The following is a 14,568-nucleotide window of genomic DNA, read 5'->3' as shown; positions in this document are numbered from 1 at the left end:
TCGTGTCCTTCCTGCCAGCTTCGATGGGGCACAAAGTCTCTTCGGCCACCATTGGGCGGTGGCTTAAGGCTTGTATCTCTATGGCATACACCCTTCGCAGCAAGCCCCCGCCTGGACGCATCTTGCCACACTCGACCAGGAGCGCCTCGACTTCGGCGGCGTGGGCTACACAAGCATCCATCCTGGACATTTGTCGTGCAGCCACCTGGACCTCTCTCACTCCCTTTGTGCGACATTATAAAGTTGACTCCTTTGCCTCGGCTGAGGCGTCCTTCGGACGACGAGTTTTGCAATCAGTCATCTCTGCAACGGCCAACCGGGAGCACTCAGCCTTCCCTCCCATCTAAGACTTGCTTGGGTACATCCCACGCTCTTGGATTCTTCCAAGCAGCGCGCCAGAGAATGGATGTTGCTTACCTGAACATCCTTTCTGGGCGCGCTGCTGAAGAATCCAACCCTCCCGTTACGGCTTCTGCTTCCTGATCATCGATGGACGTGACTCTTGGTTAGGTCTTCCTTCGTGAAAGAAACTGAGCCTCAGCCAGTCCCTAGGGGAGGAGTCAACAGTTAATTTAAAGTGATATGCACTCAGTGTTTTCAGGCTACCTGAGGGATATTACCCACGCTCTTGGATTCTTCAGCAGCGCGCCCAGAAAGGATGTTCAGGTAAGCAACATCCATTTTCAACCTATGAATTCATAAATAGTAATGTGTCAAGAGAGCCTCTATATTAAAAGTACAGAATATAGAATAACAGAGTTGGGAGGGACCTTGGAGATCTTCTAGTCCAACCCCCTGCTCAGGCAGGAAATCCTATACCATTTCAGACAAATGGTTGTCCAATCCAATCTTCTTAAAAACTTCCAGTGTTGGAGAATTCACAACTTCTGGAGGCAAGTAGTTCCACTGGTTAATTGTTCTAACTGTCAGGAAATTTCTTCTCAGTTCTAGGTTGCTTCCCGCCTTGATTAGTTTCCATCCATTTCTTCTTGTCTCTCTGGTGCTTTGGAGAATAGCTTGACCCCCTCTTCTTTGTGACAACCCCTATGATATTGGAACACTGCAATCATATCACCCCTACTCCTTCTTTTCATTAGACTAGACATACTCAATTCCAGCAACCCTTCTTCATATGTTTTAGCCTCCAGTCCCCTAATCACCTTTGTTGCTCTTCTCTGCACTCTTTCTAGAGTCTCCACATCTTTTTTTTATCTTGTGGCAACCAAAACTGGACGCAGGATTCCAAGTGTGGCCTTACCAAGGCATTATAAAGTGGTATTAACACTTCACGTGATCTTGATTCTATTCCCTCTGTAACTGCAGCCTAGAACTGTGTTGGCTTTTTTGGCAGCTGGCACTGCTGGCTCCTATTGAAGTGATTGTCCACTAGGACTCCAAGATCCCCTCCAAGTAACTAATAATACAGGTAGTCCTTGACTTATGACCATAACTGAGCATGGGATTTCTATTGTAAGTCATTACAGTCACAATTTTGAGGCACTAACATGACTGGATCTGATTCTGTGGCTTTTTTTTCTTTTTTTGTGGCAGTCATTCAGCGAATTTGATGGCCATTAAGCAAACACTATCAGTATCACACTTCATTGACCAAGTGGTTAAACATACAAGGTATTTCTCTCCAGTACAGAGGGTGGTCATTAAACAAATGAGCCAGTCGTTAAGCAGATTAATACATTCCTGTGTATTGAACCTTGGCAAAACAGGTCATAAAATGGGGCATGTCTTATTTAACAACCACCTTGCTTAGCAATGGGAATCGTGGTCATAAATCGAGGACTAGTTATGGTAACAGTGAAGGAAAGCTTGAGTCTTTGTCTCAAAAGGCCTTGTAGTTTAAAATTTAGAAGTAGAAGAGTAGTGTTCATATTTCACTGGCATAGCAAATCCCTGACACCTCTGCTTAAACAAAAAGATGATTTTTGTTCAAGAGCTGGAAAAAATATCTTGTTCTGAGATCATGGAGATTTTGCTGCCTATCAGAAAGCCACAAAAGACTCCTTCCTGTATTTATATTTCAGGTGGCCTCTGTATACACTTCAACGTAAGCTATTAGGACGGCTCTTACACAAGTAATAATATTTATTGCCCTTAGTCATGGTGGCGGCTCCACTCTTAGCTTCTGTTGAAAGCTTGATATTAATTTAGGTTTGTTTAATCCCTGCAGATGAGGAAGACGGTGTATGGGAAAACGGGCTCTCCTATGAATGCCGAACTCTGCTCTTCAAAGCAATTCACAACCTGGTGGAAAGATGCTTGATGAACCGGAACTTTGTCCGTATTGGGAAGTGGTTTGTGAAGCCTTATGAGAAAGATGAAAAACCTATCAATAAAAGGTAAAGTATTTTATATGATTCTTTTTCTCTGTAGCCTTTACTGTATGTGTGTGTGTGTACATGCATGTATATTAAGCATATGTATTTATTTTATTTTATTTTATTTTATTTTATTTTATTTTATTTTATTTTATTTTATTATTTTATTTTATTTTATTTTATTTTATTTTATTTTATTTTATTTTATTTTATTTTATTTTATTTTATTTATTTTTTTATTTTATTTTATTTTTATACCACCCTTCTCCAGCAGGACTCAGGGCGGTGAACAGCCAAGGTAAAACATAGCATACAAAATTTAGAACAATTTAAAAAGATATTAGATAATTTCGGCCCACAATTTAAAAACACCCCAATAAAAATCAATTACAAATTAAAACCGAAAGATAGGATCAAGCCAGCCCGGCTAGATGAAATAAGTGAGTTTTAAGGGCCCGACGAAAAGTCCGGAGATCCAGGATCATACGTATCTCTGGGGGTAGGTCGTTCCAGAAGGCGGGTGCCACCACAGAGAAGGCTCTCCCCCTGGGGGTTGTCAGCCGACATTGTCTGGCTGACGGCACCATGAGGAGCCCCTCTCTGTGCGAGCGTACTGGCCGGTGGGAGGCTATTGGTGGCAGAATGTATGAGGTATAGGTCTCAGCTTACAACAGTTCATTTAGTGACTGTTCAAAGTTACAACAGCACTGAAAAAAATAACTTATGACTGGTTTTAATACGACCGTTGCAATATCCCCATGGTCACATGATCAGAATTCAAATGCTTGACAACCGTTTTATATTCATGATGGTTGCATTGTCCCAGGATCATGTGGGATCACCTTTTGTGACCTTTTGACGAGCAAAGTCCATGGGGAAGTCAGATTCACTGAACAACCATGTTACTAATTTAATGACTACAGTGATTCACTTAACAACAGTGGCAATAAAGATTGTAAAATGGGGCAAAATTGACTTTAAAGCTGTTTCCCTTACCAACAGAAATTTTGGGCTCAATTGTCAAAAGTTGAGGACAATCTGCAAATAGAAAATTAGAAAGAGGTGAACTGATTTTTCACTTAAGTGCAAATATTACTTGATGATAGAACTGATTTTCATGCGTTTGCAACTTCCTGGAATAAACTCTGCTTCTACAACCATTCCTATTTAAAATCTTCCTTTCATTTTTGCATGTGCTGGTATCAATGAAGGCAGAGTTGCTTTTGTATCCTTCCCTTGGCTACTGTCAACTCAGAGTTATAGGTTTCCCAGAGAAGAGATGCAAATAAATGCCATGCAAATGTCTTTTATTAAAATACTTTCTGGAATCATGACAGTAATGCCATGTAGCTATATTTGTCCATTAAAAAATAAATGGAATTTATTAAATTGGAATAATGCGATTGAACTTTTCATTAAGATTGACTGCAAGACCAAAGGAATTTGAGAGATTATTCACTGTTTTATGATTTAACTAGGAAAATATAAATATATCAATGTTACTTTTAAATTTAGGGACATAGGCGCTTGTCTTCCATTGTGGACCACATGTGACCTTCACTGGCTCAGTTTTAAAGTCATTGTAAATTGAGTTTATGGATTCTTGCATCTATTCAGTATATTTTTCTTTGTTTGGGAAAATGCTTGTGGAGTAACTTCTGGAGTTCTTGGTGTCATTTGTATTTTGAAAATGGGATGTTCTGCATGTCTTTGGAATGTTCCTGATGGAAACTCATGCAGTTATTTCATTCAATGCCTCCAGAAGTTGTGGGTGCTCCAATACTGGAGGTTTTTAAGAAGAAATTGGACAACCAGTTGTCTGAAGTGGTATAGGGCCGTGATGGCGAACCTATGGCACGTGTGCCACAGGTGGCATGCGGAGCCATATCGGTGGGCACATGAGCATTGCCCTAGCTCAGCTCTGGTGCGGATGCGTGTGCCGGCCAGCTGATTTTCAGGCCGCCTGGGCCCACCAGAAGTCGGGAAATGGGCTGCTTCCGGCCTCTGAGCTGTTTTTGGCCTCCGGAGGGCCTCCGGGGGTGGGTGGGTGGGGAAGTCCGTTTTTGCCCTCCCCAGACTCCTAGAAATGCTCTGGAGCCTGGGGAGGGTGAAAACGGGCCCACTGTGCCATCGCGTGCCAAAAGCAGGGGTAGTGTGTGTGGGGGTGTCGCACGTGCATGCGCATGGGACAGGGCGGATTGAATTATGGGTGTGGGCACGCGCACGTGTGACATCCCCACGCTCCCCACGTGCAACCCCCCCACGCGCGCCCCCCCCCACTGTCCCCACGCTTTTAGCACGCGAGGGCAAAAAGGTTAGCCATCACTGATATAGGGTTTCCTGCTTGAGCAGGGGATTGGACTAGAAGATCTCCAAGGTCCCTTCCAATTCTATTATTTTGTTATTCTGTTAATTATTTTATTAGAGGGTCAGTTTCCATAATTCTTACTGTAAATTGTGCAGCAAGAACTTTATGTCCGTTGCTGAATGTTCATTGGCTGTTGGTTCCTGATGTTTGTTCAGTATTTGAGGATGAGCTCCTAAGACGTTTTTGTGTGGGTATGGCAAAATGCTCACTGTGAGAAATATGAAGCAGGTTTTGTCTATGAGTTCTCATGCTTAAGATTAAAAAAAAATGTTGCATGTACACTTTTTATTTCATCAGAATATGTTAATAATGCCAATTACGGTGTTTTATGAAAATTCAGGTATAGCCTGCACTGATATTAACCTTGGCAAAGAAACACATAGCTACGATGTGAATTCTTAACTAATTTTCATGTGGCATTCTTCAGTGTAGTTTAATTTGGCAGGGTTAAGTGCTGTTTGTGCATAATAGTTTTATGTAATTTCATTTCTGAAATTGCAAGTGGCTTTTTTTTCTAGTTTTAGATGGATTAAGGTTTTTTTCACAAGTAAAAGTATTGAGTAAACGGGCTCTATTTTAAGAAGAATAGAATGGAATGGAATAGGAATAAACTATTTTATTTAGCAAGTGTGGTTAGATATACAAAGAATTTGTCTCTGGTACAGAAACACTCAGCGTACTGAATAAGAAGAGATTTTTTTAAAAATAAAATTAAAATGAATGATTTTAAGGTTACCAAAGATATTAAGCATCTAGCATTGCCAGTGAGATAACTATGCAGAGTTCTTTAAAAATAGTTAACATTTATTCATAGTTTGGAAGTTAGTAAATGAAAGAATCTGGGCTGACACAATAAGCAAAATAGATGAGGAGAGTCTGTATAGGGATAGGTAGTTCTAGACTTATGACCACAATTAGGACCAGAATTTCTATTACTAAGAAGATGGTGGTTAAGGGAGTCATGCCCAATTTTATGATCATAAAAGTTGTAGTGCTTAAATGAATCGTGGTGTTTAAGGTAATCCATCTTCCTCCATTGATTTTGCTTGTCGGAAGCTGGCTGGGAAGGACTCAAATAGCGACCTTAGGATGCTAGAGCCATTGTAGCTAGATGTTGGTTGCCAAGCCCCTTGAATTTTACTCACATGACAGTGAGAATACTGTAACGAGAATTGGTCGTAAGTCACTTTTTTCAGTGATTTGTAACTTTGAACGGTTGCTAAATGAATGGTTGAAAATAGAGGACCATCTGTACATTAGGAGCCAGAGACGAGCATCATTTGATCATAACAAAGATCCATCACAACTAGCATTCTGTATCCATAGACATCTCATGTTTCAGAGAGGTAGCCGTACAAGAAAATAAACATAATTTCACCCCCTCAGTGAAATGCCTTTAATTTGACTTAGGACCCCTGAGATTATAGCTATCATGGCAATTAAATCCTTTAGGCCTTTGAAAGCAACCAAATTGATGGCCATGTTTACACCCTGTGATTATGAATTCTATAGAACAGGGGTATCAAACTGGATTTCTTCAAGGGCTGGATCAGCATTGTAGTTCTTTGCAGGCTGGTCTGGGGGTGAGGGTGGAGGGAGAAACAGAATGGACGCCTCCTGCAGCACCCTGCTGGCCAAAACGGGGTGCGGGGGGGCCCCTCGTGCAGTCCCCCCTCTGCCCCGTTTTTGGCCTGGACAGCCTCCTGCAGCAACCTGCTGGCCAAAATGGAGCGTGGGGGGCCTCGCATGTGCCTTCCCTCCGCACTCTGTTTTGGCTGCCAGAGGCACCGCAGGCTGGTCCTATTTGCAGGCCAGCCCCGAGGGCCAGATTTAAGCCTTGAGTTTGACACCCCTGTTATAGAATAACTATGTGCCGAGTTTAAAAAGGTGAAGTTTTTGCAGAATCACTGTCTTAATTTTAAGAGTACCATTTGAAACTACCTGTGCCTTACATATTCCGATGATGGTAAAGGAATCTGCTTTGCAGAGATGGCTAGAAGATAAGCCATGGCAGCATTCAAATAATGCTCTATTGCAATTGCAGTTCTGAAGAAAAGCAAATAAAGCTAGAAAGCCGACTGCACAAGGGAGCATTTTCAGAAATCAAGGCTATTTATTGGACAGTGCTGAAGTGGAATTCACTTAAACTACAGTTCAGATTCTATCTTAGATAGTTCTGCCTTTTAACCTGGAATGCAGTGTAATGGAAAACAGCAGGTATATAACTCTGAGTGAAAGCAAGGCATAAAAAGACAGAAAGAGCATTCCACTCATCATCTGCTTTAATTACTCTTTTGCTCCCTTCATCTTTATGCAACAAATACAAAAAAAAAAAATTGCAACAAAACGAGAATATTAATAGCTGAAAACAGGAGAGAATTACTTTGATTTTCTGATATTTTGATCAGTAACTTCTTCATTCTCTTCTATCTTAATCTGAAATCAAAAGAAGCCATTCCAACTCTGGCTATACAAAAATATTTTTACAAGTCCTATTTAAAAACAAACAAACAAACAAAAAAGAGCAGCTCACTGTTACAGGTAGTCCTTGACTTATGACCACAATTGAGCCCAAAATTTCTGTTGCTAAGTGAGACAGATGTTAAAGTGAATTTTGCCCCATTTTACGACCTTTCTTGCCACAGTTGTTAAGTGAAGCACTGAAGTTGTTGAGTTAGTAACACGGTTGTTAAGTGAATCTGACTTCCCCATTGACTTTGCTTTGTCAGAAGGTCGCAAAAGGGGATCACCTGACCCCCACATGACATTGCAACCGTCATAAATAAGAACCAGTGGCCATACATCCGAATATTGATCATGTGACCCTGGGATGCAGCAATGGTCATATGAAAAATGGCCACAATATAAGTCACTTTTTCCAATGCTGTTGTAACTTTGAACAGTCACTAAATGAACGGTTGCAAGTCAAGGACTGCCTGTAATTGCTGTTATGGGTTTGAGTATTAAAAGCAATTATGATATCAAGCAGATATGTGTCTAGGGCAGTGATGGCTAACTTTTTTGCCATCGCGTGCCAGGAGCAGGGAGAGGGTCACGCGTGCATGTGCCCACACCCATAATTCTATGTGCCCTGCCCTCACGCATGCCCGTGCGACCCCCGCAATCCCCCCGCTCCTGGCATGTGATGGCACAGTAGGCCCGTTTTTTGCTCTCCCCAGCCTCCAGAGCCTTTCTAGGAGTCTGGGGAGGGCGAAAACAGCCTCCCCCCCCCCCCAGAGGCCCTCTGGAGGCTCTTTCTTCCAGAAAGTGATCCTTTGGATATTTTTTGTTCCTTGTTGCCTAGGACTTTTAATATTATGATTGCTGTGAGGGAACATGGGAATTTGATCGAGATGCCACTCCTTTTTCTTGGCCAAAGGCTATCTAATAATACCTGCTTCCTAATCACTTTTCACTTGCAGTGCCAAGCATATCTTTTGTGGTGGTGGTTCTCTTTTTCACTTTGTAAGTTTGAACTTGTGGTTAAAATGTAATTCCTTTGCTGTAAAATGGATTTGCTCTGCACGCTGAGATTGTATGAGCCATGTATGCTGAGCTTGAGTCTCTCTTAGATTTTCCTTAATCCCACCTTTATTCTTTTTATAAGCAACTCCAGGCAGCAAAGTCACTTCGTACTTCTTCCTCCAACTTCTTCCCCACAACAACAACCCTGTGTAGTGTGTTGGGCTGAGAATGTGACTGGCCCAAAGTCACCCAGCCAGTTTGCATGCCTAGAGTGGGACTAGAACTCACAATCTCCTGGTTTCTAGCCTGGTGTCTCAACCGCTAAACCAAACTGCCTCTTTCCTCTGCTACCCAGGCTCTGATGGCAGATAGGAGCCTAAAAATGCCCTATATCTTTAAATCTACAGCATAAATGTTTTTTTTTTAATGCAAAATTGCTACAGAGCGTGGTGGAGTTTCCTTTACCAGTTTTGTATGGGTATATATATATATATATATCTATATATTTGAGTGCATGAGATTTCATTTGTTGGACTGCTTCCAGGCACAGTGTTAAAATATTTTTTAAAAATCAGTTCTTAAAAACCGCGGTCTGTTTAGATATTAGTTGCTTAAGGACAGTTTAGTTCTGTAAATGAAGATAAGCATTTCCCACATTAAAGTGTAGTTACACACTCCTTTCTTTGAAATAGAATACCACCTCACCTTTAAAATGAATTCATGTAAAGTTTGCGATGATGATTAGATAAAAGGTTTAATGAACAACTCGCTGATCGTTGAATGAAGAGAAATAATTAGACTCTTAAGTATCTTTATGCTTAGCCTTCACCCTTCAAGTTCCCCATGGACACAGTAGTCTGAGGAAATTATTGGAAAAAAAAAATCCACCGTGAGAGTCAGTTTTCCTTTAGGATTTCTCTGCTAGCTTAATTCCAGCCACTTTTCGTGCACCGCAGCTCCCACTGAGAACTCCTGTTACTTGGAGACAGTCTTAGTTTTATTTTGTTTCTGAGAAAGATATGTGAAACTTTAAAAGAAGTGAAATGTGTACAGACTCGTTTTTTTCTAATCAAAGGAATGTTTTGTGCAGGGGAGAAATCAGGACTCCTCTATTTCTTCGCTGTTTAATTAGATATTAAGCCCACCCTCCCCTAGGGGGAAATTAAAGTTGTCTTGCCTGAGCTGCTTTGAGTTCCACCTCCTCCAGCTTCAAATTATCCTGCTGTATGGAAAAATAATTGTATAAAAAAGAACTCTAAGCTATTCATTTTGAGAAGCGCAGCTATATTAGCCTTTTGTGACAAAACAAGATTTCATGGCACATTAAGTATTAAGAAATGTATGAAGGCAACTTCAGATGCACGAATTGTGCTATTTCTTTAAAAGTGCGATGAGCCTCTTGCTTACTTAATCTAAACAGGTAGTCCTTGACTTACAGCAGTTTGTTTCGTGACTGTTCAAAGTTGCAAGGGCACTGAAAAAAGTAACTTATGACTGTTTTTCACACTTATGACTATGGCAACCTCCCCATGGTCATGTGGTCAGAATTTGGATGTTTGGAAACTGGTTCATATTTATGACGGTTGCAGTGTCCCAGGATCATGTGACCATGTTTTACAACCTTCTGACATCATACTGGGGAGGTCTGTTTCAATTAACAATATTTTACAGGTAGTCCTCTACTTACAACCACAACCGAGCCCAAATTTTCTGTTGCTAAGTGAGAAAGTTGTTAAATAAATTTTGTCCCATTTTAAATTCTGTCCCTTTTCCTGCCACAGTTGTGAACCAGTTGCCAGGCATCCAAATTCTGATCATGTGGCCATGGGGATGCTGTAACAGTTGTAAGTGTGAAAAACGGCCATAGGTCACTTTTTTCAGTAATGTAACTTTGAACGGTCACTAAATGAATTGTTGTAAGTCAAGGACTACTTGTAGTGACGTAAATGTAGTGATTCTCACTTAGCAACAGAAAATTTGGGCTCAATTGTAGTCTTAAGTCGAGGTCTACCTTTGTATGTGGTAGTCTGTTGAACTGGAAGATGGGCCGTATCGTGGTGTTTCTTTAAAATTTTAAATGCATTTACTTCAGATAAAATATCTTACTTTAGGGAAACATTTAAAAACTGTAGAGTAAAATTTAATGGCACTCTACTTACAAGATTCGGTTGAAATTAAAAGAGGTTGCTTGTCATTGCTACTTGATGGAATGGCTGTGCACCTGGAAATGGAACAGAAGTGCCTACAGCCATATATTGCATAATTAGGTTGGGTATAATTAGATTTGAAAATGGCAGAACTAAAAATTCCCTGTTTTCTCTCTATGAATATTTAGATTTATAAAGGCAAAATTATCTTTCTTCAACTATCTCTTTTTACGGTAGAAAATAGAATAGAATAACAGAGTTGGAAGGGACCTTGGAGGTCTTCTAGTCCAGCCCCCTGCTCAGGAAACTCTATACCATTTCAGACAAATAGTTATCCAATCTCTTCTTAAAAATCTCCAGTGATGGAGCACCCACAACTTCTGGAGGCAAATCATTCCACTGATTATTTGATCTTACTATCAGGAAATTTCTACTTGGCTCTAGGCTGCTTCTCTCCTTGATTAGTTTCCATCCATTGCTTCTTGTCCTGCCTTCAGATGCTTTCATTAAATGAAGGATTAGAAAGATGTACTCAACAATATTTAGAGATGTTCTGTGATCACTTACGATCATAGAGATTTAAAAAATTCCAGAGATAAATCTAACACTTAAAGTAAATTGACTTAAAGTTTAACTAATTAAGTTATCAACATACAACATACAAACTCCTGAACCTTATAGGTACTCCTCGATTTATGACCACTGTTGAGCCCAAAATTTCTGTTGCTAAACAAGACAGTTATTAAATGAGTTTTGCTCCATTTTATGACCTTTTTTGCTATTGTTAAGTGAATCACTACAGTTGTTAAGTTAGTAACATGTTTATTAAGTTAATTTGGCTTCCCCATTGACTTTCCTTGTTAGAAGATTGCAAAGGTGACAACCCGGGACACTGTCATAAGTGACTTTTTTCAATGCCGTTGTAACTTTTGAATAGTCGCTAAACAGAAGGTTGCATGTCACTGCATTTAGCAACTGCAATGATTCACTTAACAGCTGTGGCAAGAAAGGTTGTAAAATGGGGCAAAACCCACTCAACTATCTTGCTTAGCAATAGAAAATTTGGGCTTAATTGTGGTTTTAAGTCAAGGACTACCTGTAATTCCCCTCAGTCAAGGAAGTCTATTCTATTTTTGTATATGCTTGTTAAAAATATTTCAAAGCAAACCTTTAAATTGTTTAGTGAAACGTAATCTATACAGAGTTTTGCACAGAAGTACAGGTAGTCCTCGATTTACAACTGTTCATTTAGCGACCATTAAAGGTTATGGTCTGCAGCGTCTTTTATACAGCAAATCAGCATGCAAAATGTCATTCATGCAAACTCCTGTATGATTGCAATTAGAAAAAACGTGTGAGATGTGTGCCCACAAAATATTAAGCTTAAAGCAGGATTATAAATATACACATCACAGGAGTTAAGCAATGGTTGAAATTTGAGATAGCTGCAGAATGCAACCAGTGGCAGACCACAGTTTTCTCTCATGCAGGGTAAGTAGCTTTACTTAGATTCCGTATCTCTAATTAGCGTGTTGTAAGAATTAATTAAATACATTTACTTCTGGAAAACGCTGTTGAAAGATGTATAAACCACCGAAAGTATATATCTTGCACTAGGAGAAAACGCATGCTTTGAGGGTTGTTTCATGTTGTGATAAGCTGACATGAAACTTGGGTAAAGTCCTAGTAAGAGTTTGAATTGCAAAAAATTTAGTGATAAGGAAGATTGCAAGTAGCGTATATTTACTTTTAACTACTGTATGAATTTGAATATCTTAGAAAATGAGTCAGTGTTGTAACTTAAGTTGTTCTTATTTCTAATCAAAGATATACTGAGCATCTACTGTAAAAAAAGATACCAGCTTTGCTATGGTTTGCACTGTTTATTTCTTTTGCGATTTGATTTATATTAATACCTTAACCTCCAGGAACTCATAGAGATAAACACAATACTCCAGTTTTTCCCCACAGCAACAATCCAACAAGATTGGATTGAACTGAAAGAGACATCAAAGTAATGTACTGACTTCTTTATTAATTAAATTTGCATAGCTGCCCATCTCACAAGCATAACATGGTGAACTTCCCTGGTTTAGGCCTCCCTGTTGGGAACCCCCCAAAGCTGGTTATAAAATGGGCATCTGTATAAGTGTTTTAAATAAATTAATTTTAGGCAGACTTGAATCTGGATTTCCTCAGTTCTACTCCAGCATTTTAACCACTGCATCAGGAGTGCGACCCCTTTACCAACTGTGGACTTCAACTCCCGGAATTCTTGAGCCAGCATGGAATTTCAAGCCAGAATTCCAGGCATGGCTGACTCAGGAATTGTGGGAGTTGAAGTCCACAGGTTGTAAAGGGACCATATTTGCCCACTCCTGCACTACACAATGCTGGCCCATGGTGTTGCTGGTGTGTTGTTTTAAATCAATTTCTACCATCTTTATTCCGGAAATGTTAGTTATCTTTGGAAAGATGTGCTGTGTAAATATTTAGACAGATGTAGCAAAGCTGGTATTTTTCATTATAATTAGAATAATGTTTGAAAGGTCTCTGGGCCTTCAGACACCTCACTTTCTCTTACTAATGCAGACATGCTAATAGGACAGACTTTATTCTCTATGCTAGACAGATAGTCCTCGACTTACAGACATTCGTTTAGTGACTGAAGTTACAACAGCACTAAAAAGGGACTTACCACTGTTTTTCACCCTTATGGCTATTGCAGCATCCCCATGGCCATATGTTCGAAATTTGGACGCTTGGCAATATTTATGATGGTTGCAGTATTTTGGGGTCATGTGATCACTTTTGCCGACCTTCTGCAAACAAAGTCAATGGGGAAGCCAGATTCACTTAACAACCGTGTTACTAACTTGACTACAGTGATTCACTTAATAACTGTGGCAAGAAAGGTCATAAAATGGGGCCAAACTCACTTAACAACTGTCTTGCTTAGCAGCAAAAATTTTGGACTCCACAGTGGTCATAAATTGAGGACTACCTGTATTTAAGTGTACGACTCTTTTAAGTCGCTGCTATCACCCACAAGAAGAAATTAGCATCTGTTAATTTTTGATACTTAAACATAATTATTTAAAAATAATTATAATTATTAAAATATAAAAACAGTAAGTACTCCTAATGTTTTGTGCAGAGTAAAAAATAGGAATGCATGTCTAAGTATCAAAAATTTGTCAAATTTAGAAACCCTCATTCTCCCTCACAGAGGACCTAGCTAGATCCTCTCAACATCATTTCTCCTTTACTTTACTGGATGCTCTTTTTCCTAATATTCTTTCCAAAGTGCCATCATAATATTATTACCGTGTTTCCCTGCAAATAGGACGCTGTCTTATATTTTTTTGAACCCTGAAATAAGCATTTGGCCTTATTGCCATGCGCTCAAAAGCCCGATTGGGATTATTATCAGGGGATGTCTTATTTTTTTTTGGGGGGGGGGACTGGGTAATTCAGTTCAAGGGCAACTATAAAGGGGTTTCTTCCATCTTAAGCATTCAAGCAGCACTAATTCCTTTTGTGTGTAATTTGACTTAGTTTCCATTTTGAAGTAATCTAGGAGGAGAAATCAAAAATTCCAGGCATATTCAAGATGTCTGATCCTATGGAGGATTGATTTTTCTTAAAAAAAAAAATCTCCAAAGAATGCTTTGGAACAGAAATGCATTCTAGCACCACAGAACTCTGGACGGCATTCCTCTTCTTGCTGTGAGGAAAAGAAAACGTGTGCTTTTGTTCTCTTATTCTTCTTCCATATTTTTGTTTTACCCGTTTTCTCTGAAAGTCTGTATAGTTAACAGGCAGTCCTCGACGTACAACGATTCATTTAGTGACCGTTTGAAGTTAATAGCAGCACTGACAAAAGTGCTATGACCGTTTTTCCACACTTAACGACTTTTGCAGCATCCCCATGGTCACGTGATCAAAATTCAGACGCTTGGCAACTGACTCACATTTATGACGGTTGTAGTGTCCCAGGGTCATGTGATCCCTTTTGGCAACCTTCTGACAAGCAAAATCAACAGGGAAGCCAGATTCACTTAACAACTGTAGCGATCTACTTATCAACTGGGCAGGAAAGTTTGTAAAATGGGGCAAAACTCATTTAATAAGTATCTGACTTAGCAACAGAAATGTTGAGCTCAATATCCAGGAGCCTGGGTAGCTCAACAGACAGAGCTCTGTAATTTAACACCAGCTGTCTGCAATTAAAGTAAGATCGAATCCCGCCAGG

General features: G+C 39.9%; 1 protein-coding gene across 1 annotated transcript in view; it reads left to right on the top strand.

Moving 5' to 3' along the window:
* Positions 1-14,568, top strand: part of MED13 (mediator complex subunit 13) — a 173,823-nt gene that overhangs the window by 41,242 nt on the left and 118,013 nt on the right. The window contains 1 exon segment of the mRNA XM_070931998.1: positions 2,186-2,354. Within this exon segment, the coding sequence (XP_070788099.1) occupies positions 2,186-2,354 (169 nt within the window).

Source organism: Pituophis catenifer, unplaced genomic scaffold, assembly GCF_029215685.1.
Source record: "Pituophis catenifer annectens isolate HBS135680 unplaced genomic scaffold, rPitCat1.0.hap2 SCAF_1, whole genome shotgun sequence".
Classification (NCBI taxonomy): domain Eukaryota; kingdom Metazoa; phylum Chordata; class Lepidosauria; order Squamata; family Colubridae; genus Pituophis; species Pituophis catenifer.
Note: the sequence above shows the minus strand (reverse complement) of the source record. Positions and strands in the feature narration are given on the sequence as shown.